The following is a 26,448-nucleotide window of genomic DNA, read 5'->3' on the forward strand; positions in this document are numbered from 1 at the left end:
CCAGTGATATTGTCCTGTCACAGCAGTATTGTTAATTAAGCAATTGGTACTGCTGAGCCGGGGCATTAACATTGTTGAGCGTTGCTAGCAACTAAAAAGCGAGCAGCGAGCAGCGAGAAGCAGAGAAGCAAAAAGTTCTTCGAGTACAAGAAAATCCTCGTGTCAAAAAACTATGCGGCATACAGGCAAAATACAAAACACACACATCAAATATGCAAGCATGCGTGTGTGCGTGTGCGTCTCTGTGTGTGTGTGTGTGCGTCTGTGTGTGCGTGCGTGTGTGTGTGTGTGTATGCATATGCGAAGAGACCGGAAAAATCAATTTTCCATTTTTAATTCAAAGCTAAAAGCAAAGGCAAAACTCTATACACTCACGCACACTCAGAGCGAGTTCTGTATGTGTGTGTGTGTGTGTGTGTGTGTATGTCTGTGTGTGTGTGTATTTGCTAGCAAGCCCAAATGGATAAGCAGGATGCTGCAAATCAGCAGCTAGGCCTGAGACACAAACACACTCACACACACACAAAGACAGGGATAGCAACAGAGAGTAGATGAGAGAGAGACCCAACGCGAGACAGTGGGCGGAAGCGAGAGATAGAGCGAGAGAGAGAAAGAGAGTGAGATAAAGAACGGTAGAGAGAGAGAACGCGCCAAGGTGCTAGAGTATAGACAAAAGCTGTGCGGGAAACGTTTTGGAAACTGAAACAAGGCAGCTAAAATATTTAATTACACTTTTAAAACAAATTCTTCAAATTGTGAAAAACTTTCAAACCAACAATTGTACGAGTAACCCCAATATATATATATATATATATATATATTTATATATATAATCAAAATGAAATCTGTTCACATGCTCGGCTGCATTTCAGAAATTTTGGGCGCGACCACACCCACAAGATAGCCAAAGCGAGGAGTTGGGGTGGGGGTGGGTGTTTAAATTGCCAAAATGTTACCAGGCGAAAAATGCCGGGTTCGCGGCACATACATCTGTATATGTATATGTATAGCTGTGTGCTGTGTCCGGCATCAGGGTTCTGGGCTGCTGCGACTGCAATGCCAAAAAAAAACAAGGGAAATAAAGAAACACGACGAAATGAAAGAAAAAAGCAACCCCTAAAAATATATATAAATGCGACGCAGCGCATTAAGGGCGTGAGGGCAAGGCGCATATAACCCAAAAAAAAAAAAAAAAACCAACTGGGCATATATATGTATATATATAACATATTCCAAGAGCTGAATGACAAAGAGATTTTTTGGCAGCAGCGAGAATAATACAGATGAATTGAGATCCAGCTGAAAAATGAGATTGAATGCAGAGCGTTGCAGCAGCAGCAGCAGCAGCAGTGGCAATGGCAGTGGCAGCTTTGGACTTTGTATCATCTGCTTAGGGGTTGCTTGTACTGCGGGCTGATTATGTTGCCAAAGTTGATGATGCCGATTATCATTTACAAGCTCATTGTCCTAGTCGGAGAATCGGGTAGGAGTTTAGTTCCGTTTTTTTTTTTTTGGAAATGCACAATAGAATCAAAAGGATGTGATGTGTGTGTGAGTGTGTGTCGAGTACCGGCGCTAAATACTTCTGAATTGGTTAAGCGTTTGTTGTGCTTATCAAATTGACAACGCTTAACTATGCTTGAGGTAGCCTAATTGTTTCAACAAGCTTCCCGCCGGGCTGTGGTTTTCTGTGTGTGTTTGAGTGTGTGGGTGTGCCCACGGGTGGTGTCGTTTTGTGGTTGCATGTCTAGTTGAGTGGGTTGTTCGACTCAGTTCATTATTGCTTTGTGTTGTGTGGCGGCTGCTTGTGGTCTAAATGCAATTTAATATGCATTACACTCAAGTGGTTTCAATTTTATGCAGCTTTGTGGTGTGTTCGTTGGGATAAGAGAACCAGAACCAGAAACACTAAACAACTAAATCCAGCGCCTAATAATATAAGCTAATCAGAAATGCTTCTGTGAAATGATATGAGCAATAATCTACTCAAGTGTCACAGCAAGTTGAATAAACTTTAAACTAAATTGTTAACCAACTAACTTAATTTGAAAGCTTATTTGGACTGACACACAAATTCATTAAAAAAAAACAAAGTTTTTCTAGGCAAGTGAATTACTTTTACGTGTACATAAAATCATGCAGCTGACACTTTCAGCGTTTTGTTTGACATTTTTAAATTCATTATAATCCAGTTCCACACAACATGTTTTTTAATTATAACAAGAATGTGGTATCATGATCTAAGAATAACACTTAACACTAAAATATCTGCATTTGCAATCACCTTTGTAGCTAACAGACGTTAATTTAATTTTAATTAAGTTGGAATATGTTTAAACTATACTATGTATCTTTATAGCTCCGATCTATTCTAATAAAAACTAGCACACACATCTTTACTAAATAACTTTGTCTGCTTATTGAAAATGAATTGAATTGAATAAACTGACTCTTTGGCCGGCTTCCTTTAACAAGTTGCTGATTAATTAAAGCACCTTCAAGTCATTGAAGTACTGAAGGTGTTAGATGTTAATAAAAGGAAAAACAAATGTGGGGAAATTGCGTTGACCTAAAAATAGCAAAATATAAAAAGAAGGAAGGCTAAACGTTGTGGCTGGTGTCGGCACACACACACACTCGAAGGAAGAGATATAAATGTTTATATGTATGCTAATGCACATACATATGACACACAGGATGGCCTAGGCAAAAGGATGGCAGACATGACGTAAATCCTTGTGGGTGTGTGAGTGCGTGTGAGTGTGTCGTCTGTCTGTGTGTGTGCGTTTGTGTATGTGTGTGTGTGTGTGTAACGGATGTAAATAGATGGAAAACTCAAGGGTTAAGGTAAGTGCAGGTGTGTCCGCATCAGTCACACCCCGCAAGTCCTTATGCAAATTGTCGGTGGTTTTGTAAGCTTATTAAGTGCTTGAAAGTGCATAAAAAGGACAACAAAAACAGGATGTGTTCAGGCAAGTGGCAAGAACTGCAGTTGAGCCACTCGGAAATGAGCGACGTGTGTCCAAAATGACAGCATTCAAATAGCAAATGGCAGCTGCTACACACACACACACACACACACACAGAGACCCATTTGGGGCTTATCATTTAAATATCGCAGAGAAAGCATCAGCATGATTCCGGGCTGCATGTAATTTCGTTAATTAAAAGGTGTGACAAAGCTGATGCTCAAATTTCATAAGCAAATAAGTTGTAGGACACGCGTGTGTGTGTGCGCACGTCCTCACCAAGGACATTTGAGCAGCAGCAGCTCATTGACATGCAAATCGACGTCAAGTTGTATTGGGTCCTAAGCCTGTTGGGGTTCCACACTACAAGAAGCTGCTGGCAGCTGAAGAACTTTGCCGGAAATGTGGCCTACCAGAGCCTGACAAAAGTGGATACACTGGCGACAAGTTAACTGCTCCAAGTTTAATGATTATTTATTTATAAATAGAGGGCTGGCTGGCATTTTGAAAATCCTATTGCGAGAAACTCCTCGCAACTCATTTTAAACTTTTTTATTTGGAGGGAGGAGTTGGGTTGATAACTCGAGCCTGAGCCTTTTCGACGCGTAATTGAATTTAATATGGCCAGAAACCTGTCTCTCATTCGTATACATGCCAAAGTTGCTAACGAGCAAAAGGGTTGTTCGGTGTCGTAAAGAAAATAAAAGAAAAGAAAATAAAAGTTAAGTTCATGTGTAAGCTGTCAGAAATATATAATTTGGTCGTTTGGCTCTGGCGTTGAAGTGGGTCAGTCGAGCGAGAAAAATGTTTTCAAAAAGCTTGTGAAAATGAATCGAATTGGACAGCAGTAAAAAAGCTTACTGGGGAGCTTTAAGCTCTGTTCGCTGGCTGCAACTTATGCTGTGCATGTTTGGACAGCTTTTGGTAAGCTTACAACTGCTTCATCCTTGCCATCCTGTCTGTAAGCAGTTTTAGCTGCCATAAAAAGTAAGGTGCGCTCAGCAAAGTTCAGCGACTTCAAGCAGTTTACATGCCATAAAGCAGTGCAGCTGCGCATTTTGTATGGGAAATGAGACGCATTTGAAATTGAAATTTGAACATTTTGAATGCTCATCTGGTATGCATTTGAAATTAGGTATTTGTAAAGTGTAAAAGAAACTTCACAGACATGTAACGGAGCCGTGAAACTGTTAGGTTTAACCATTTATATACTATTATTCGAATTACAAATGAGTACATAATATATATTTAAATAGTAGCACTGTATTTTTTGCTGGTCTAAGCGAAAGTAAAGTTCAGCGAGAGAGAGAGAGAGAGAGAGAGAGAGCTATTCACTATTCACATCTTTTTATGTAACAGAAAATCTGCCCAACAAGCTGAATTGAACTCAAGAGCAGTCAGTTTAATGCAAATAGCATATGTAAGCAAATTGTGTCGCAGATTTGGCCAAAACTGATGTACCCAATTCAGTTATGTGTGCTTATTGTTTACATAGTTCCACTAAGAGCAATAACAACAACAACAACAACAACAACAACAAGAATGGCTGAGTCAGCGCTTAGCGCTAAGGCAAGTGGTCGTCGCAGTACGAGCATAAACGCATCCTGCTCAAAGATGCAGGATGCAAAAGTGAAGTGGCGCTTGAGAAAATGCTTCAGTCGCATAGTGGAAGACCCGAATCCCGAGACCCTGCTTCTATACGGAGGCACTTGTCTGGTAAATGCTGACACCAAGCCTCGGCTCAAGTATTTTGCGGGCAAATAGTCCAGCTCTTGGCTGGGGTGTGGAACAATCAGCAGCATACTCATAGGCTGGCTTTGTGCGGCTGGATTGGGCTGGTGATGCTGGGAATGGGAAGCAATGTAATAAAAGTCACTCGAGTGACATTTTTGAGCTTGCAGCTATTGCCGAGTATAAGCAGATAGCAAACAAAGCGAACGCTGACCCCCAGCTCCAGCTTTAGGTACACACACACACACACACACTGTTTAAGGCATGCCTGCGGGCACTGTCTCCTGTTTCCCGTCTCCTGTCTCCTGTTGCCTGTCTCCTGTTGCCTGTTGTTCATTTTCAGGCGCTTTTTAATCGATTATAGCAAACGCGCATTGTTTGCCGTAAATCCTGTCTGAGTGTTGCATTACAGCAACAGCAACAATAACAACAACAACTCGCAACGTTGCATGCTGCAGCAGCAGCACAAAACAACAATACTCAGTTTAGAGTTGAGCGCGTGTCGTGACACGGCTCAAGACAAGTCTGTTTGTATGTGAATCCAAGTCGAAAACTTAGTTTAAATTGAATAAATGAATAATAAACTGAATAGAGAAAATTGTATAATTAATTTCTTGCCAACTAAATAGGGGAGCGGGGGGGGCGGAGTAAAACGCATTCAGTATTGCTGTACAATTTGTCAATAGACACGTTCATCTGCATCTCAAAGTGGGCACCAGCCTTGGTGCGTTGAACTGCTGCTCTATCGCATTTTGGTGAGCCATTCAGCGAGGCAGTTCATTCTGAAAAGAATTGAAGTCGGTCCTTTTCAAAAATTATAATATGCAGGGGGGCCCAAGTATATTGCGCAACATATTCAATAAAATTTGTTATCTATGCAGCAAAATTGTCAAGTGTGCACTTGAGAAGCTCATTTTTCAAGGATTGCGTTTCCCTCCTTGCGCTACTTGCAGAGATAAAGAAGCCGATGCAAGGATAACGAAGGGTTTCTCACCTATACGCGATTTTATATTCACATATCTATATAAAAAAACATTTTTTTTTTTTTGGTTACATTTTATGCTTTGTTACCTTTTTGGGGGTGGTGCGCTGGTTTTAACACGATTTTTTCTTTTTGTTTTCGTCACGATTTTTTTATGCGATCAGCGATAGTAAAAAATGCACATTGTTTTCCTTCGTTGCCTTCTTCTAAGTTGCTTTGCTTTTCCACCGTCCACACGAATTCAGCCGCAGGAAATGCACACGCGTCGGATCTCGTTAAAATGTTGACTTGGTATAGCTTTTAATATTGTTTTTTTTTCCGCATCGCATGTCGTAAAAATTGTGTATGGCATGTGTGAACTTACCTGTAACATAATCAGAGAATATATTAAGATTGATTGGAATACATTTCGGAAAGGGGCGTAAAATTTCAAATGGTTTATTAAACAAGAACATGGCAAATGAAAGTGTCAGAATAATGTGTTTATATTTTGAGATAATCTCTCGTTTTGTGATATTCAAAATGAACTTCGCTAACAGACGGTAAATATATTTATATGCAAATATATATACATATATATAAAAAAAAATATGTAAAAAGAAAACTGAAATCAGCCAAAATTTGATGTTTATCATTTACATTTTATTTTATACTTTATTTATTTTATTTATTCTGTAAGTTTGCCTTGATTTGCAGAAAACTACACCCGCATCAAAGTAGAAAGCTTTGACAGCTTTACAACTGCCAACTTTTAAACACGTTTTCGTACATTGACCTATCCCAAAAAAAGTGCCCAAAATGTGTTAAGTACTGCCGAGGGACAAGAACTAAAAAAATATAAATAAAAATAAAAATTTATTCAGTGGCACATTGCATGCTGAGGAGTCTGCACGATTTACAAGAAACGTACTTTTATTGACTGAAGCGATTAGCAGCTAATGAGCTGGTCGATGGTGAACGGTTTATTTATTTAGTCAGGGGGAAGTCGTCAACAATTATTGCTTGTTAAGCATATAATAAAATGAGAATTATTCCGGCAACTCAAGTAAAAAGTGTCTGAATTCCTGTATATTAATAACTTTTCGGTGAAAAGAGTGCCACAAAAAGAGCCACGAAATGATTGCACTCAGTTGTTAAGCAGAAGTCGATTGAGCTGGTTGCGCGATTATTAAAAGAACGTATGCGATGACGAGTATGTGAATTACGAGAAAAGTATTTATACAAGATATGCAAAAGACAATGCGACTGCTTTGGCTGCTGTTCATTTGCCAGTCAGGTGATTATTATCTGGATCATCAGCTATTGCGATTTGCAAATTGCTCCAGTTTCGTCTAATGCACTTTCATTTTGCCAGTTTGTTTGTGGAACACTGCAGCGAAACTGCAAAAGGCCAAACCTAGAGGCGGACTACAACATGAATCCAACATGCAGGAGATGGATGAGTCAAACCACTCCTATGCTGATTACAGAGCACAGCAGGTTGTTGATGCAGACAACAATCAATTGCGGGCGGAGGAGGATGTCGAGGAGGATACACAAGAGATAGGGGCAAGTGCAAAGCAGATACCCGCAGTGCAAGTAAAAGTGACAAATGAAGTGGAAAGTGCCATGATGATGATGATGAGGGCGACAGAAGTTGAGGAAAAGCAGCAACTGCAACAACCCAATGGCAATGGGCAGGACGAAAAGGACAGACCAGATATACATAATGTAATGGCCGGCGACGAGGGCGTGAACGTGGGCGTTGGCCTAATGAGCCCCAATGCGCTGCCAATATCGGAAAGGCATAATTTTGACGACGACAACAACAACAACAAAAGCAATAATAACAGCAGCAGCAGCAACGCTGGCCAAATGGTTGGCGATGAGCAACTATTGCGATTGCAGGACTACAATTTACTGTACAATGCCGAACGGCAGACATACTTTCAACTGCACTCGTGCAATGACCATCCTCCAATGAATAGGCCGTCCTTGTCGAGTGGTAATCGACTGTTGCAGCAGGTCGTTGGCAATACGCTGAGTGCCGCATTTGGCCTGAATGCGAATGCGGTGAGGCCTACAGCCATGCAGCAGATGACCACACAAACAGTGCGGCTCTATGATGCCGTCTCGTTGCGACAGTCCCGCTTCAATCCCTTCAATCCCACGCGGTGAGTTATGAATGAATTACGTAACGGAAGTATCTCATGCTGACAGCTTTGATTTCTTGACTGAATTCAATTATACAAGCTCTACTTGGTCACCTTTTCACTGTTGCTGTTAACGTTAAAACTAAAATATATTTCTCATTTTTAATAGTATTATCTTACACACAAATATCTTGTAATATTTTCCTGTATTTTATTCAAAGTAGTCTAATGACGCATAGACAAACAAACATGGCCTAAATATTAGTAGAGAGCTGTATAATCTCGATCGCATAAATTGCTCTGCAGTATAACAGGCCAGTGGTTAGTCGGCATTCAAGCCAGTAGACTCCAGGTGTCGTATAATGACTTCTGCAGAAGCTGTCAAGAAGAGGAAGAAATAGAATCTGGGAACACTTCTGCTTCTGGCCGGCACTTGCCAGGAAGCGATTTGCAGCCGGCTGGTTTAATCTTTGATCTCACATTTTACACAAGTGTAGGAGAAATCCGAGTTGGATCCCATGCGGTATCACAACAGGCCAACATGGCTTACATATGTGTGTCAACTTTCAGGTTGACAAACGTTTTAACTTTTCCTGCATACAGTTCAAGTCTTTTTATTTATTTATTTTGTTATAGACTTTAGCTTTAGCTTAAATAATTATTATACATTTTCTACCTTTTGCAGCATCATCATACATGGCTGGCTGGGCAATGCATATGCGAACATTTATAGTTATTTGGTGCCGGCCTATTTGAGTCTGGACGATGGCAATTACAACATATTCACCGTGGACTGGGGTCGTGGTGCCATAGCGGACTATATAACAGCCAGTTATAGGGTGAAGCCTGTGGGTCAAGTTCTGGCCAAGTTTCTGGATTTTCTGCACAAGGAGGCGGGCATGCGGTTTGAGGATCTGCAGCTGATTGGCTTTAGCATGGGCGCCCATGTGGCTGGTCTTGCCTCGAAGCACGTGCTGACGGGTCGTGTGCGTGTGATTCGTGCCCTAGATCCGGCACAGCCCTTCTTCCGTTACGCACAGGAGCGGGAGCGATTGGATAAGGGGGATGCGTACTATGTGGAGGTGCTGCACACAAGCGTCGGCAGCTACGGCTTCGATCGCCCGCTGGGCCATGTGGATTTCTATGCCAATTGGGGCAGCCAGCAGCCGGGCTGCTTCTGGCACGAGTGCAGCCACTGGCGTGCCTTTGCGCTCTTCAAGGAGAGCCTGGAGGCTCGGGGTGCTGCCTTCGAGGCCAAGGGTTGTCTGCCCAGTGCCTGGCAGGAGTTGATACGCTACAAGCGTTGCACGCAACCAACGGGACAGCGTCTTCATATGGGCGGTGATTTGGGCGCATTATCAATGCAGCAGTTGACGCAACGTGAGGGCGTTTATTATTTTGAGACCCCAGCAAAACCGCCCTACGCTACACTCAAAAAAACATGAAATGTAGTAGAATTTAAAAGAATCTTCATGACAACAATGTTCTCTTGCGAATCAGAGTTTTTGTTTTCAATTAGAAATACGCAATTTACAAATTTACATGCCAAATTTCACACAGTAAAAACGCTTCCCTCAAATCGACAATTCTACATTTTAGAAGAACTTTCTATTTCAAATAATTTGCTTTTTACAAATGAATTTATTAACTTTATTCAATTTCATAAAAACAAAAACATTAAAATGTATACCTTAAAATTTTGGAATGATGAATCTGATGATTTGAATCTACATATTGGCAATATTTTTTTCGAGTGTCCGACAGCAAGTTCAGAAATGTTGGGCTGCTGTTGCTGCTGTTGACTGAAAAACTATGTGGGGAAAATGGCAGGGAAAATATAATGGCAACAACTGCAACAACAACAGCAGCAGCAGCAGCAGCAGCAGCAGTGTAATGAGCAAATGTGCAGCGCGCATTTTTATTTCTAATTAGTAAGTGCATTTGTGCATTTCTAAAAGCTGCGCTGCAAAATTAAAAAATGCTGCCATGTGTAAAAAGCTTTTCATGCCAGTCACAGGCGGAAAAAAACCACCTCGCAGCGAGCATGTGAGAAATAAAAGTGGAAGCCTTGCCAAAGTAGTTTGTGCTGCCATTTTTTGTGTACATTCAACAAAAAATAGTGAAATTCACAGAACCCCCAAAATTGTGACACAGTGAGTGAAGTTACGGTATGTCATTTTTAAGTTATGTACTTAAATTTAAACCTATAAATTTAATGTCAGATGACGATTGAACAATCTAAGTTTGACTTCTGTTTACAAGCAATTTTTGAAGTGAACATTTGGATGAGTAGCAAATCTAAGTATATTATATAGTATAGTATTTGTATTCCATTAACATTAATAAAAGAGAGTCTTTGCATATGATTTGTGTTTAAGGTCTACTTGCCGATAGTTGCTGGCATACACTGTCACTGGAGCAGAGCATATAACATAGCGGACACCCGGCGTAGCCGACAGGCAGCGGCAAATTATGAGATTCCGTGTAATTTGTAGCCTGGTTTTTGGCCCGAGACCTACATAAATTACACACAAAAACACGCGACACACAATGTAACACATTTAATAGAATGAGACAAAAGACTCTCTCTGCTGCTCGAATGCCAACAAGTACGAGATCTACATTAATGTCTGACTTGGAGCTACCCTGTTCCAAGAACAACATCCATACATCGATTCATTGCTAGTACGAATCGTGGCAATATATTATTCTTATCAAAAGTCTATTCTTGTCTAAAGTTGATCAGTTATACGTCTATGCTGTGGTCTCGTTAGGTTGAAGAAGGTGTCTTTCTGTACAACTCTGTTATTATACCCCACTTTGAATTTGTAGAGGGCAAAAAAAGAAGCCCTTCGCTAGCAGCTAGCAGCACAACCCCTTCACTATCCCACTGGCCACACTCACTGTCTGCTATACTTTGGTGCTTGCACATTGCACAGGCTGCACACTCGTAGGCGCATAGAGCATAAATTAAAGATGGCGGTGTCGCACGTTGCATGTTGGCCAAGTTAACGACTTGGCACTGCCACGCATTACGCTTTAATTGTCCCAGTGTGTAGGTGTGTGCCAAAATGTTGGTAATACTTTTCGAGGGGGGAATGGGGGCCAGAAATTGGCGCACGGCTGCCATTAATGTGATTTCTTTCCACATCATTTGAGTAAACTCAGCAGCCAATTGGACAGCAGTCCCAAATGGGAACGTGAGCAATGAGAAATGACTTGCTCAAATATTTGCCAAAACAACGAAGAAAATAAGAGCAAATTCTTTTAACGTTATTCTATCTACTCAGCTACTCGGAAATGTAGGCAACGTATTTTTATGTATCCATAGAAGTAGCATTTTTTCTACTTTCTCATAATTTCTCCCTGGAGCATGCTAGTAAAATATTTATTTAAAATATTTTTCTACAAAACCAAAATGAGAAGAAACTCTGTCCACTGTTGCGTAATTTTTGAGGTCGGCGGCAGTGAGCGTAGCATGCAACAAATTGCATATAAATTATTGTTTATAAAGTAACAAAAACTTTCCTTTCTATTTTTGGTTTAGGTGCTCAGCCTGAAGCTGAGTTAGGCACTCGAAAATTGTCATAATCGAGTTTCCCTAAGCTCTGAAGTGCCCACAGTTGGACAGTTGCCCCGAGCACTGCTAGTTATAAGAGAACTGTAAAAGGGAGGGGCGGGGAGGGGAAGGGTCCTTTTGGGTTTTATTTATGGGGAAACTTTTGTACGGATGCGAGAATTGAGTGTTTAATAAAACTTTTACGCTTTTCGCATTTATGAAGTGATTTAAAATCTGTACCTTTTTGTGCAAGCCAAGCTATTTAATTAATTAAATTGATTTAATTATGATTCATACATATTAAGCTGCTTAAAACGGAATGTTACACAGCTTTCCAATGCCACAAATTCAATTTAAAATTATTTAAAATGTGAAAAGTATTTTACAAAATTCTTTATTACAAAAGTTATTATTACAAAAATTGATATATTGTACCCAAAATATTTTACAATTTCGCCATATTAATATACAGTGTTGAGACAGAATTTAATTGGATTGTATTGTCTGATGAGACAATTCTCTGTTATTAAATTTGCTTACCACAGCATCGATTCTAAGTAGTTCATTTTTCGTGTTGGATTTTTAGTTGTCAAATAAGACTTTTGACACTGACACTGACACATACACAAACACAAATACACACACACAAATCCACACACACAACTCACAAAAAGCTAAACGCGCACACGAAATTAGTTGTGAAACAAACTGAAATTGCGTTCAAGTTTTGGCAGCAAAATCTTCTTTTGATGCACCGAGTTGAGCAGTTTGTATTGTGTTGTGTTGCAGGAGCACAATTGTGGCACAGCCCGTGGTAGACTTTCGTCACTGTTGTCAGTTGTGCGCTGCAAGCCAAACTGAATCAGGCAGACAACAATAAAGTACGTGCGCTAATTTGTATACCGTTCTAAAAAAGGGGTTGCAAAATACAAAAGAAATGCATACAGTCGTCAGTTGGAAGCCCTGCAAATGTGGTGTCGGATCGCTGTGCCGCCCTCAAAACCCCAAAGAGTTGATTTAGCTACTATAAACTGTACAGAACTGAAAAATGAACTGAACAAACTGCACAACTGAACTGAATGGAGCTCAGACGACAATGCATTCCTAATTCCTCACAGGCTAAAATCTCATGCCAGCTAAAACCTTCACCTAAACCTAAACCCCAACACAACACTCTCAAGTAGCTGGCGTTGTCTGTGTCTTTTTGGTTTGCCAACGCAGTCACAACCTGTCATAAAGTGTCGCGTCTCGCGTCTCGCGACTCGCGTTTCCTTCATTTGACCAACCTCCCCTCTCCACTGTCCACTGCTTGCTTCCTTCGTTGCCTGTCAGTGGCGTTTCCTGGCCTCTCTTTGGGGTGTGGTGGTGCGCGGTGCTGTGCGTGCTTAACCCGCAATGGCTTCCGGCGCACGCACTGTCACATTTCAGTTTTGTTGCCGCCACACACAAAAAGTGCACATTACTTGAAACGGTTTTGTCGGCTTTGGATGCACTTAAACTAGCTTTCTCGCGAGCTCTTGCATTATCTTTGTCTCTCCCCCCAAACCGCACTGTGTAATGAGCATAGAGATTACATTTTTCAACAAGCTTTAAGTGCTGTCTTGAGCCTAGTAAAAACCAGCTCAAAGTGCAATGCTGTCAATGCCATCGGGAAGATAACAAAAAAAATGTAGCAATGAGAGATGGGCAAAGAAAAGAGAGATAAAACCAGCAGTTTGTTTGTTGACCAGCAGCAAACACAAAAAAAAAGAAATAAAAAAAAGAAGAGAAAAGAATGCTCGACTGGAACATATCCTGTCACAAGTTTGAAAGTATCAAAGTTGTACAATACACACAAGGACATTAATAAAAGAAGCACTGCAGCATCTTACTGCTCATTATGATTCTTGAACAATATCCGTGCTTTTGAGTAAAACTATTGCCATGAAATGTTCACCATACAAAAACAGAAACAAGCCACAGTTTATCATTGCTTAAATATTATTCTTGAATTATAAATAATGTCTAATAGAAATGGGTTTTGTACAGAGGAAAAAGTGTTATTTGTATCTGCTAGTTGTAAACCCCTTTGAACACTTTGGTTGGTTACAGGGCATAGAAACCAATGAAACACTCCGCACAAGTTACACAAAGGTGTGTGTGTCTACACCACGTTGCATGCGTAGCATGTGTGAATGCTTGGCAAACAGGCAAAAACTGGCAGCATGTGGTAACCGAAATGAAGGTAACTGTTGCCAACTGCAGTAGCTTTAAGCTGGTCAATAGCAAGGCGTTACAAGGTGTCGCTGCAGGTGGTTGGATGGTGCTGTTACTGGGCCCAAATGACTATTATTTAATTGTATAGCTGGACAGTGTGGAACAGCAGCGATAAGATCTCATGTGCTTAAAGTTTTGCAGAAATAATTAAGTAATTTAAGCAAATTTCAAGCAACATTTTGTCTGGCAATTACATCATTTGGACAAAAGAATATCAACTTCAAAACAAATGCAAAATTCGCCAAATCCAACGCTAACACTGGAGCAATTGGGAAGGCGGCGTTGTGGCAAGGACGAGAGCCAGCTGAAGCGTCGTCAACTGAAGCCTTACCAAAAAGTTTCAGTTTTTGTGCAAACAAATTGGATTATTCGATTACGTGTTTGTAGCAGCGAGGCAGAGGTAAATAAAAGCGAGGGTAGCGGCAAGTTGCGGGTGTGGAAAGTGACGGAGAGACACGGATTGAGAGAGAGAGGGAGAGAGAGAGAGAGAAAGAATGATAGAGGGGGGATGCCGGAGAGTGAGCCAATTACGCTGGCAATTTTGTAAAGCGGCCAAGAGAACAAGTTGTAGGGGCGACAGGGTAGTTGTTGAGTTTGCTGCTGGGGTTGAATGTTAAATTAAAAAAAAAGATCGCTTCCTTTGTCTTTGAATCTGACTTATGTGGATTTTAGGTTCAACAGATGGAATATGTTTACAACTGCAAAAGAAAAGCAACAAAACTAAAATTCGGATTTCATAATGCACATTTAATAAATCAACTTTTAAAGCTGGAAAGGTCAACACTATTTTTGTGCAAATGCGAAATTAAATTCCCTAGAATTTATAAGATGTTCAAGCAGATAATTCATTAGAAATTAAGTTAATGAAGTCCGACAGAAAAATGCCCAAAAAAGTGAAAGAAAATAGGTCAACGTTTTTGAAGCCGAAATAAAACTGGTGTGGCAGCTCATCTGCCTAATTAACATTAATATCTTTAGCAACTTTATGCAAATGAACACAAAATTAACAGTTTAAAGAACTTTGCTTCAAACAAAACTATACATTTTTCAGCTGTTAAGCTCATCTAATCAATGTCGATGCTGTCTATAAAAAATACTGTTGACAAGCGCACCACCCACAGGAAATCAATTTGTATTGCTGGATAATTGACTACTTCAGTCAACTGTCAGAGGATATATAGTGGCAGAGTGAAACAAGAAAGAGCATTCATCTGTACATAAAGAGCAAGCCGAAACAACGACAACTAACTGGCAACGTATGCTGTTGTCTTGTGGTCGTAATAAAATTAGGGAACTCAATGGAGGAACAACAGCAATAAGTTACCTTGTGGCAGCTGTGGATATCAGTTACCTGTTACACAGACAAATTAAAAGTCAATATATGGTGCAAGCACACACAAACACTCCCACACACACACACAGGCAAGAATGTTGCATGCAGAGATATAAAATTTATTGTTTCAAGCTGGTTGGCATTGTTAGAAAATTGTTCAGGGTTTTTGGGGTGTCGGTGGATGGTTTCTCAATGGTTGCTTTTAATTGATTTATATTGTACATGTTATATTTATATATATATACACACATATATATATATATGTATATATAGCTGTAATGATACACTGCAGATGGTATTTGTATGGCATACGTTGCAGCAGCTTTTCATTTATTTAATTTACTCGCCCGAAGTTGGCAAGTGCAGCTGTTGCTGCCCCCGTGTGGCAATGGTGCGCGTGAGTGATTTTTAATTTATATTTAAATAATCCAAAGGCATGTCTAAGGTCATCGAACAAATATGCGAAGCCCTTGACTTGATATTTGTCTGCCACAAAATCGAATTTTTGTTATATTTTTTTTTGTTTTTTTTTTTTTTGTTTTTGGGTCGGCTTTAACTTGTGGCTAGTCCTAATGAGCTGTGGACAGCCCGCAGCACAGGCGACGACAACGGAGCAGACCAAAACAAATAAGCAAACATGCAAGAGCGTAATAGAAAGGCGTTAAAGTAAAGTGTGAAGCAAAGCAGACGAAAAGGCGGGCTTAAGGGTTGGGGGGTGGAGGGTTATTGGGGGTTCATTCATTGCTTTGATACGGTCCGAGAACGTTAAACATGTGCTAGTTATGCACAATCGATAGACACTTGGGGCAAAAGTATGCAAGAGTTTTGCTGACTGGCAGACAATTAACCCTTTACGTGCCAATTGCTAAATAAAATTGTAAGCATATGCGTGTGTGTGTGTGCTTTTAGTGTGTGCAAAAAGTTGATTGAAAAACTCGATTCTTAAGTTCTGGGGCAACAAGAAAGCCAGCACAAGAAATCAACGTCCCCCCTTGCTTGGCATTTTAATTGGCATTGCTGGCTTCAAGTGAACGCCATTAAAAAGTTGACTTTAAGCCAATCTGGCAACGCCTCAACTTAGGCATCAGGCACTCAGGCATTCAGGCATAGCTATTTGGCCAATCAGCACTGCAATGCGCCTTGCGTATACGTAATTTAATTAAAGTTTATGCTCGCCTTTTGTTGTGTATTTTAATGAGGTTAGCCAAATAATGTGCAACCCAGCTGCTATTTATGACTGCTAAATAAGCATACACTTCTGGATTGAGAGTAAAAGAAAAGTTTCATTTATTTATTTTTAAAATTTATGAAGGTATCTTTGAAATTATTAATTGAGGAAAGTGTTGTCATTAAATTCGTTTCTAAACTTACTTAAACTGATTTAAAGAAAACTCTTTTTACTGGATGAGTTCAAGTTAGTTGTTTCTAGGTTCAAAAGCACCTGCAGACTCAAGTCAAATCTGATTTAAATAGTGAAACGTGCTTGAGCAAAACTTGATCAAATTAAACAGATGCAATAAATCTGTTGAGCAAAACCGGTTTAAAATATTCGCAACTAATTCCTTAGATTATTATCGACATGTGTCTGTGAAGTTAACATAATCAAGTATAAAGAACAGTAGTGCTCAATAAAATCAATTTGAATTTAAATTAATCAATTATTTGCTCAACTGAAGAAGTAATTGCAAATCGCTAAAGGAAATATTAAATTATAAATTCATTTCGATTGAACAAACTGGATAGATACCATAGTGCCAACAGAATATCGTTTAGCTTCCGCCCTCATGCGGAACCTTAAATATTGCACACATACAGACTACAAAGTACTCTCCACATTCAGAGCGAGTCGTATGCAAATGCACAGGGGAGCCTGACAAAAAAAAAAAAGAAATAAAAAGAGATGGGAAGCGAGCAAAGGAATGTGAATCACATGCCACAATACAAATTGAAGTGCTCTACATTATAATTCATTGCACAGGCAATATGATTTTTGCAGTTCCATGCTGTAATCGCCAGAGCTGAAGCTGAATTGCGAGGAGCCAACAACTTTTAACAATGACATTCACTTTTGGCCAGCCAGTGTCCCGCAATCGTTAGCATTTCAACCCCTGTTCAACAGCACTGTGCAACTGCAAGTTGCACATATGCCATGTGTCCAAGTCTGCAGCAGTTTCAGTTACTGAATCCCATCTACGAGTTTCATTTTGAGTCAGTTGTTGTTGCTGTTTCCACACAATTTTTTTGTCGTTGGTTGGCATTTCAGTCGTATAGTTTTTTTCTTTATTTTTTTTTTTATTATTTATTTGTTTGTTCTCCCCCTCAGTTGGTATGCTTTTATTTACTTAAACTGTGTGGCGTGAGTATGTATTTTATTTCATGTGCACGCACATACAAGAGAGAAAAAGAGCGCACGTCTCGCATGCAGGACAAAAATTAAGCAATTTCAGCAAAGTGGATTTTATTCCTTTATTACTGTTGTTGTTGTTGCTTTAAAATGTCAACTAATTGGTTTATTGTTAATGGCCAATGGTTATTGAATTGTTGCGACAAATGAATTATGTATTTATTCGATTCGCTCAATCATTTAAGTATTTAATCGATTCTGGCTTGAGGATAGCAAAATGTATAATTTGGCAATTAACAAAAATCTGCATACCAAATTATCTAATGCCAGTTTATTTATTTATTTGTATACTTAAAATTCTAGATATTAGAACATTTATGATTTTTGTAGATGATTACTTTTTTCTCTTTAAATTCCCAGGCTCTCAAAAATTTCATTGGGTAATAAAAACAATACTCAGCGATACCATTACCCACTTGAACTAATGTCCAACTCAGTACCACAGGAGCTGCCAAAAATTTACAAATCTGCATTCAAAAATTCAAGTAGCTCTCATTAGAAGTTTACATCACATTAAATTTAATAAACTCATTCGTAGTATTTTTTTAAAAGCAGTCAAAGTTCATATAACAAATTTGTTGATGTTTGTTTTTGAAAACGAGAGGAAAACAACAAAAAACAATTTTGTTGATTTGCTAAATTTTAATGCATTCGTTGAGACTGTAAAAAAACAAGCAAACGAGATGAAAAAAAAAAAATGTTGGCACAGTCGCAACTTTTGCCACAGAGCATTATGAAAATTAAATGAAAAATAATCTTAAATACATAACGTATACGACACGTTGCCAATGCTGGGTGTTTAGCGCCAGCCTTTGGCAGCACTTGCAACTTTTTTCTTTTTTTTGTAAAGCCTTAAAGAGCATAATGTATGAGCAGTAAAAAAAGAAAGAATAAAAATGCTAAAGAGATTATAGCCAGGGCATATGAAAGTATAATTTTTTTGCAGATGTTACTGCTTAATGTGCTTATATAATTTCAACTAAAGGTTTCCTTGTTTTTTCGCGTAACGCGCTTATGTATGGTTCATTAAGAAGGATTTGAAGTGCTTACCCCATATAGAAAGCAGTCGGATTTAGTCTATCAATAGATACTAACCTGCAAAAAGACAAAAGAGACGAGAAGAGACAAATGTGATTATAATGGGGGTTAAAATATATATAAACATTAATATAAACAATGGAGGCTACTATCTAATGAGAGAGAAAAAATCTATTTTAGCAAAATGAAATCTATAAATATCCACAACATCGATTACAGGGCAACAATTTCGAGATTCTATTTTATTTTCTATAGAATTTTTATAAACAGCTTACGGGCGAAGTTTGCTTTATTATTTTATTATGCAGAAAATTGCATTTGGATTGTTGTTGTTATTCTTGTTGCTGTGAATAAAATAAACACCAGAGTCGAGAGATGCAAAACGGAGATCAGGATAATTCAGAGCTGTCGACGAGAGGCTATAAAAAAATGCGCAATGAAATCAACAGCAGCAGCAACATCAACAGCAAATGAATAGCGGAAGTTTAAGTGTCATCAGAGAGAGAGAGAGAGAGAGAGACAGAGGAGGATGGTGGGGTATATCATAGTTAACAAGTTGGGGGTTATTATGCTAACAATATGAGCTCTGCTTAACGAAAAGCCTTCAACTGGAAACGTGCAATTTTAAAGGTTTGCAGTTTATTTGTTAGAGTTTGCCAGACACGTGTTTAATAATATTCCGACTCTTTCACGTTTTCGGCTCTGTTCAACTAATTTCAAAGTTGAAATGAACTTTTAAAGTAGTTGCATGCTGCACAACTGTTGCTCTGCTGCTGATTATGTGTTTGCATGTAGCTTAGCATAGAAAACTAAGTTAAGTTAAAGTTACAGCTGAGCCAACAGCCTTATAAGTAAATGCTATACAAGTTTTTTTTCGTTTCCGGCACTGTTGGTCACACACCATCAATAACACACTCAAGTCGCAAGTTTTTGTCGAGGAAACATATGGAGAAGGATGGGGACGCACGTACCGTCTTATTCTTCTTCTAACTCAGTTGCTTTTAGTTGCTCTCACAAAATTTGATTTCTAATGCCAACAATTTCTTTCGTCGCTTTTTCTTTTGTTGCCAAAAACTTCAACAAGGCAACGACAGCAGCTGCAGAAATTGAGGCGACCTGCCACGCTGAAGGACACGTTGCACGCGCTTCGTTCACGCGAGTAACACATTTCTCTGTTGCATGTCTCAGAACGTATATAGAGTTAAGTAAACAGATAAACATAATGTTGCATATTTGTGTATGTTCACTCAAGTTGTTCGTTCAAGAGCTTATGTAAGAATATGTAATTACAAAAAAGTCCACCAAACTGAAAATGTTGAGTTTTTTCTTCAATCATTTCTTAGTATACCTTAAAGCGCATCTGGTGAATAAGTTTGGTTTATACAATTGATCTGTTTTTTGTTGTTTTTCATTTTACTTTAGTAACTTTTCTTCTTTTGATTGATTACCTTTGAAATATGTAAGGAATGTGATTTTTTAAGATTTACATGTCTGGCTTGAATTATGGTTTTCATAATTTATGTTTATTGAATTGAATTTTTAAGTTCTTTTCCAGACAAATAAGATTATTATATTCATTATTTCAGTCATATAGCCCCGAAAAAAGTTATTTAAAAAGGCATACAAGATTCGGCTAGCTGTAGAGATTATATTTCTTCATTTTGCTGTTTTTCTCAACTGATGAGATTTTGTGGCAAAAAGAACGCTTAAGGATACTTGCGCAAGATTCGTTTTTTTTTCTTTTCAAGTGGAGTTTTCATAGCACTTGCAACATATTCACACATACAAAGCCAGCTGCCACATGCATATGCATGTTTAAGCGAGGACATACAATTTTAGTTCCTTTGGCAAATGGCGCTCATTTTTTAATGAGCGCCCCGGAAATGTGTGTGTATATATGTATGCGTGTGTGTGTGTGTCTGTGTGTGTGTGTGGTGGGTCTGGGTCTGGTCTCTTTGAAATATGAACAGCGAAGCACAACTGACGTTTCGCGTTTGGCTTGGTGTGGGTGTTGGTGTTGGTTTTGTGTTGTTGCAGGACATTGGTTTTGATATTGCAGAGTGACGTCGACAGCGGGCACAAAATTATTTTTAATGTGTCGCACGAATATGAAGTATCCTTGCATCCGGACCAGTCCTACCCTGGCCTCCTGCCTGCCGGCACTCAATGTTTACTCATTGATATTGTAAGCGCCTGCCTAAAAGTTGACTGCAAAAGTCCTTAAACAGTATTTACGCACCGCACACGCGTCCATTAATCAAGCAATTTATCAAACATGTCATTTGGCAGCAGCAGCAGCAGCACTCGGAGGCATGTGGATGTGATCATGGTTTGACAAAACAGAAATGTGAGCACACCACAGTCTCTACCCAATTCGTATGTGACACTTTGAAGTGAAGCGACAGGACAATGGACAAAATTTCATAAAATTTGTAAAAAGCGTCAGCAAAAGTATGAAAAACCATAGCGAAAATAAAATTTAAAAAATTTAAACAGGGCCAACAAATGAAATGATATATTGTAGATTCATAACCAGTAACTAAATAATCAAATACTAAAACAGATACATAACATAATTATTACATTGCAACAATGATCCTCCGTCTTTAACAAAAATTATTCAGTATTTCAATCTGTAAGATTGCCAATATATTTCCTACTCAAGATTTTAAAAGCCACTGCCTTTCTTAGCATAAATAAGAACTTATAAAAATATTTGCTGTAACAAAACTAGTGAATTGTGCCCATTGTGCGCAGTCAGTCAGGAAGTTGGGCAAATTGACTGCTGTCTCGATCTGAGTTCCGATTTGGCATCAATGTTGCTGTTGCTTTATTGTTGTCTGCTGCTAAGCATCTCAACCACAAATTCTGGGCCATGTCAAAGTCGTAGGGCTTGTCAATCAGCTTGAGCAGCTTTTTAAGTGTGTACGATGTGTGTGTGTGTGTGTGAGTATGGGTGTGTGTGCGTATGGGTGTGTGTGTCTTGTAATGCAAAACCAGCATTAGTCAATTATGTGTTGCCTTAAAAGCCATACAAATGCAAACAAGTGCGGCCTTTAGCTTGGCTTAGCTCTTAAGGCACTGCCAGAAGGTACTCGTCTTTCTCAGTTTAAGTCTCTGCTCAAAAGTATGCTACGCTCTTTATACTCATATATATATATATATACACCCACGCACACTTGCATACATAAGCAGCATAAGGCTTATAGTTCATCAAGTGAGAGAGTGAGTGCTCAAAAGAGGTTAATAACTGTAGACATTGCCAAGCGAAGCTTGAAATGAACCAGGCGAAACTGAACCATCGAATTACCCTCCTTCCTTTTGTTCAGTCTTCCAGGAAATCAAGGTGAGGCGTAAGCCGGGTGTTTGAGTTGTGGGTGGGTTGAGTCTCCTCATTAATATGAGTTGCTGAGCTAAGACAAAAGTCCGCATTCTTAGTTAAATTGGTCCAAGAGTTCAGTTCCTTACCAACGATGTGAGTTTAAATCTCAAACCTTATCTAGTTGGATATGTTTTCTTTTATAAATATATCCACTACGTTATAAAAAAAAGTCCAAGAATGTGTTTCAATGCTCAATAAAATAGAGATTGAATACGAACTTGTTGATGATTCCTTATACAGACCCTGACCAATAAGAGAGCAGAGAATATAAAAAAATTAACCTTTCGACATATATAAATCCTCATATTTGTTCATTGATGCGTAAGTTTACAATTTCTTTGCTTAATTATATATTTTAGCACCATTCAGGGAAAATTAATGGTCTTAATAGAAATATATGTAAGTTTCCCATCAAACAGTTGTCAAAGCATAGAACGACTATTTTAGGTATATTATCCCCATTCAATTTGTGCCACAATTCTTTTCGAGAACATAACTTAAGCAAGTGCACGCATCTTATTTCGTGCGAGAGTATCCTTGCTTGACATTTCTTATGTATTTTATTCATATTTATTTCGCAACATTTTCCTCTTCTTTTGCATCTTATTTGCTTTTGTTTTTCTATCTCTATTGTATACAGATATATTAAGACGTGCTTCTTAAGCGCTGAAGAGCTTCCTGCTTTTCGGTAAGACATGCACATATCCTATTTCAGGCATTTATGCATGCTTTCCTGTGTCAAGCATTTGCACACGTAATTTGCATGTGTGTCAAAGCCAAAGGGATGTGACATACATAAAATGCTGGCATACTTACGGGCCGCACCGCATAACCTCCCTTCATAATTTATACATTATTTATGTTTTTATGAGGCGTCTTATTTTGTTTTCACCGCTGTCACGCCTCGAGCGCACAATTGAAATTTTATGACTTACTCGGGCCAAAAGAAGACAACAACATGAACTGTAGTAAAACGCCCCTAAAGACCTAGTATCTAGCGCACACACACACACACGTACACACACACACATTTTTATGAGCTGCCTTAATCGAAGTTTTTGGTTATCGGATTTACAAAACGCAAAAATTCGCTTTATTACCTTCCAACATGCGACAATTGCAGCGCCCATCAAATATATGTAACGCCACATATTTCTATTTCCTTTTCTATGTCTGGAACTGGGTCCGTGGAAACTTGGTCCGTCTAGTCGTAGTAGCCCCCACTCCGAAAACTATAGCATTTAGCAAAAAAAAAAAAGAAACCCACGCAAATCCACGCCAAATTCATTTCCGGGCAATAAAAGTCTGGTGCATTGCAATTCGCATTTTGGTGTTGGGTGCAATGAACCGCCCGGAAAAAGTGCCGAATACAAGAAAAACTTTTCCGAGCATGGTTGCAAATTGTACGCCTAAATGTATGCAAACGGACGAGGTGGAGTTGGAAATGCTAGCTGATAAGCAACCGGCAAAGCAGACGTTACAACAATTGCAACACTGACAGGCTTTTGCTGTTCTTTGTTGTTGCAACAATGATGGGCAGTGTCTGATGTTAAACACCCTGTAACTTCAATTAAAATATGGTATCCTCAGCTCATACAACACATTTAAAGGTTGCATGTATTATGTATTCTTATTAAATTCACATTTCATATTCATATTTGACATCATTATTATTTCAATTTATTATTTTGTGAGGCACCTAAGTTCAGGGTATTTTTTTTAGACATGCTGTCTAACATTGTTTTATCAAACACAAAAGCACAAAGCATCCACCGATACCATTTTGTAAGGCATATCAAAAAATACATATATATGGATATCCATTTTTATGCATCTCTTAAAAAAGCATTGTGAACGAACAAAACTTTATTACGTTCTGTATTTGTTGTTGCTTCTCTTTTTGTTTGTATTTTGCAGTATTTTGAGTATATGCTTTTTTCTGTGCTTGTGTGTGTGTTCGTGTGTCTGTGCCTATGCGTGTGTGTGTGTCCGTTCATTAGTGTATAAATGCGACACAATGTATACCCTGTAAAAATATTAAACGGCATATTTATGTAATGCATACCTCATAAAAACCGACACATAACTGCGTATTAATTGATTTTTTATTAATATTATTAGTTTGAAATTTTTTTATTATCGTTTATAATTTTCAAAATAACAATTCTTAGTACTTAAAACTGAAAATTAGCGTCTTCTTTTTGTTTTGCATAATAATTATAAATATCTTTTGAAAACATATTCAAAATGCATTTAAAATATTTATTTTTACACAGGATATTTTTTTATTTCCTCTGCGTTTCCTGTCAGTTTTATCTCATGACAGTTGGCTGCTCTCTTTTACCGCTTTTTGTTCTTTGACATTTGAACTTTTTATTTTGGAGCATTTTCAAATTTGTTTGTGCAATTTTTTAATTAGCTAACATTAAAATTTTAGTGGGAATTTCTTTCCGACCATATAAGCTGACCCAAAGGCACAAACAGTTTGAAGCACTTTAAAGCCGGCCGCACTTAGTCGCTGAGCTCTTGAATTGAGTTCTGGCCTCGAAACACTGTTAATTTTCCTAACTTAATTAACTTCAAGAGCTGGCTCCATGCTTTCCCTTAGCCTTAACTTACTGGGCTACAATTAATTTAAAAAAAAAGAAGAATAATACTGGTTGAAAGAGGATAAAAACTTTAAACATTTATCGTTAATGCTTCCTAAATTCATAAATTACAAAAGAAGAATAACAAATATTGGCAGTTAATATACTAATATACTATAATTTTTTTTGCGTATTGTAGAATAGATAATAATTCAAAGAGAATTATTCATAATTAAAATTAAAAACTGTGTTATAATTGCAGTTTTAGATTTTCCAATTAAAACACGTTAAATATTTATTTAAATTAGCTAACAGTGAACAAAATAATAGAAAACATAGTCACGCACGCAACAAATACAGAGGCATGGAAAATTCATAATGATTTAACGTGACTGGCTATTTGCGTAGCGCGAAACCCCTGCCCCAAAATTGTTTCACAGAGAACGTTAACTAAAATCCCAATGAATGCTATGTTATACAACAAAGGAAGGGAGTGTTTTGACAGTACAATGTGCTTTAGTGTGTGTGTGTGTGTCTGCTTGTTTGAGGGGTGGAGTTAAAAAAACAGTTTAAATGAGTTTCTGCCACCTGGCAAAAGGCGCTGACTAACAATAAATGTGCTACGCTGTAAGTATATATATATATACATTTATATATAAATAGGGGCACATCAGTTGAAGCTACAATTTGCATGGCTTGCGTATTGCAACAATGCGTAAGCAATTGTCTGCGCGGCCACATCTTTCGACCACGCACACACAAGGAACGGCTTTAAGCCACAAACATTTGACCTAGCCATACAAATTGTGGATGCCACAGCCAAACGTTGCATGCATATTAAGTTATATATGTGTGTGTGTGAAATGCAAATGTATATTTGACTCATTATCATTGACGTGGAAGCATTTGCATATATGAAGTTATCAATCAGCAGTATCTATAAAATATTACATCTATCTATTGGCAAAGCTTTTTAAAGGGTTCACGCTTCAAGAGAAGAACCTTCAATTGACCTCGAACTGAGTTTTCCAATCTGATGCATTCAAATGCATTTCAAATGCACTCCAGTCGTGTGGAAAATTAAATGAAGGCCTTGACTAAAGCTTCATTAATATTACTAATTAGAAAAACAGCTTTTACTTATGATTATTTTCACTTTTGCAAACAAACAGTTAAATTCAACAGCAACTTTTGCGTAAAATGTGCTTAAAGAAATATTGATTTTTATTAAGCGCATTAATTATAAGTATATTTTAAGTCTATAGCCACAGCTGAAGGCAACCAGTTGCCAGCTGCCCCCGTTCAACCTCAACCCGTACTCTGATCGATGAGAATTATGTGTCTGGGTGAGCATTTTCAAATAGATAAACGCATTTAAATTGGTGGGAAGTGTTAACTTTGTCACCAGCAGCAGCAACAACAAAATCATGATCAAAATTTATGTTGACAACCCGTTCTGGGCAAAACGCCAGTAAGAGGATTTGAGGAGGGGAAGAGTGGGTGGTTGGGTACCAAAAAATGACCAAAGACAGAAACGCTGTGCAGTTGCAGCAAATGTCATGCTCCTTATTAATGGGTCATGTGAGCGCACTACTAAAGTTTGTTCAAACTACAGTTGGTTTTTTTTGCTGTTATTGTTGGCATAACCGTTGCAGTGCTTTAAACTTTTGTAGCAAAAGTTGGAAACGAAAAGTTTTGGACAACTAGCATTATAATTGGACACCCGCCACGCCCTATCCGAGCCTCGATGGCAGTAAAGGTGATAGTACATAGAGTTTGTTGTCAGTTCATTTTTGGTAATTTCCAAGGCACAAATTTGCATATTTTTACAGCTTATACAACGCAGCAACAATAACAACAACTGTAGCTGTATATTGAAAGCGCGTTATATAAATTTGCATAAAACACTTTTCGCCAGGGGCGCTACAAATGTATAAATCATCCCCATCATCATCATCATCATCATCATCATAATCATTGTCGTTATCAAGAACAGCCCCATGGCATTTTAGTCGGAGTCAGTCAATCGTTTCGACCACGAGACCTGCACGCGTGTCGTATTTGTTTTTATGAC

At 38.5% G+C, this 26,448-nt stretch overlaps 2 protein-coding genes across 3 annotated transcripts in view; one reads left to right on the top strand and one right to left on the bottom strand.

Moving 5' to 3' along the window:
* Positions 1-26,448, bottom strand: part of LOC6563237 (AF4/FMR2 family member lilli) — a 103,573-nt gene that overhangs the window by 12,819 nt on the left and 64,306 nt on the right. Inside the window, exon 4 of one of the 2 annotated variants that reach the window (XM_043214851.1) lies at positions 18,417-18,461. In XM_043214851.1, the coding sequence (XP_043070786.1) occupies positions 18,417-18,461 (45 nt within the window). Of the gene's footprint in view, positions 1-11,913; positions 12,231-18,416; positions 18,462-26,448 lie in introns of those variants that run through there. The other variant, XM_032736895.1, reaches the window with a different exon arrangement.
* On the top strand, positions 6,912-9,263 carry LOC6563238. Its single transcript, XM_001989739.2, has 3 exons — positions 6,912-6,958; positions 7,037-7,835; positions 8,500-9,263. The coding sequence occupies exons 1-3, from the start codon at positions 6,922-6,924 to the stop codon at positions 9,257-9,259; spliced, it is 1,596 nt and encodes a 531-aa protein (XP_001989775.2). The 5' UTR covers positions 6,912-6,921; the 3' UTR covers positions 9,260-9,263.

The sequence above is a fragment of the Drosophila grimshawi genome, unplaced genomic scaffold, assembly GCF_018153295.1.
Source record: "Drosophila grimshawi isolate 15287-2541.00 unplaced genomic scaffold, ASM1815329v1 contig_311, whole genome shotgun sequence".
NCBI classification, from domain to species: domain Eukaryota; kingdom Metazoa; phylum Arthropoda; class Insecta; order Diptera; family Drosophilidae; genus Drosophila; species Drosophila grimshawi.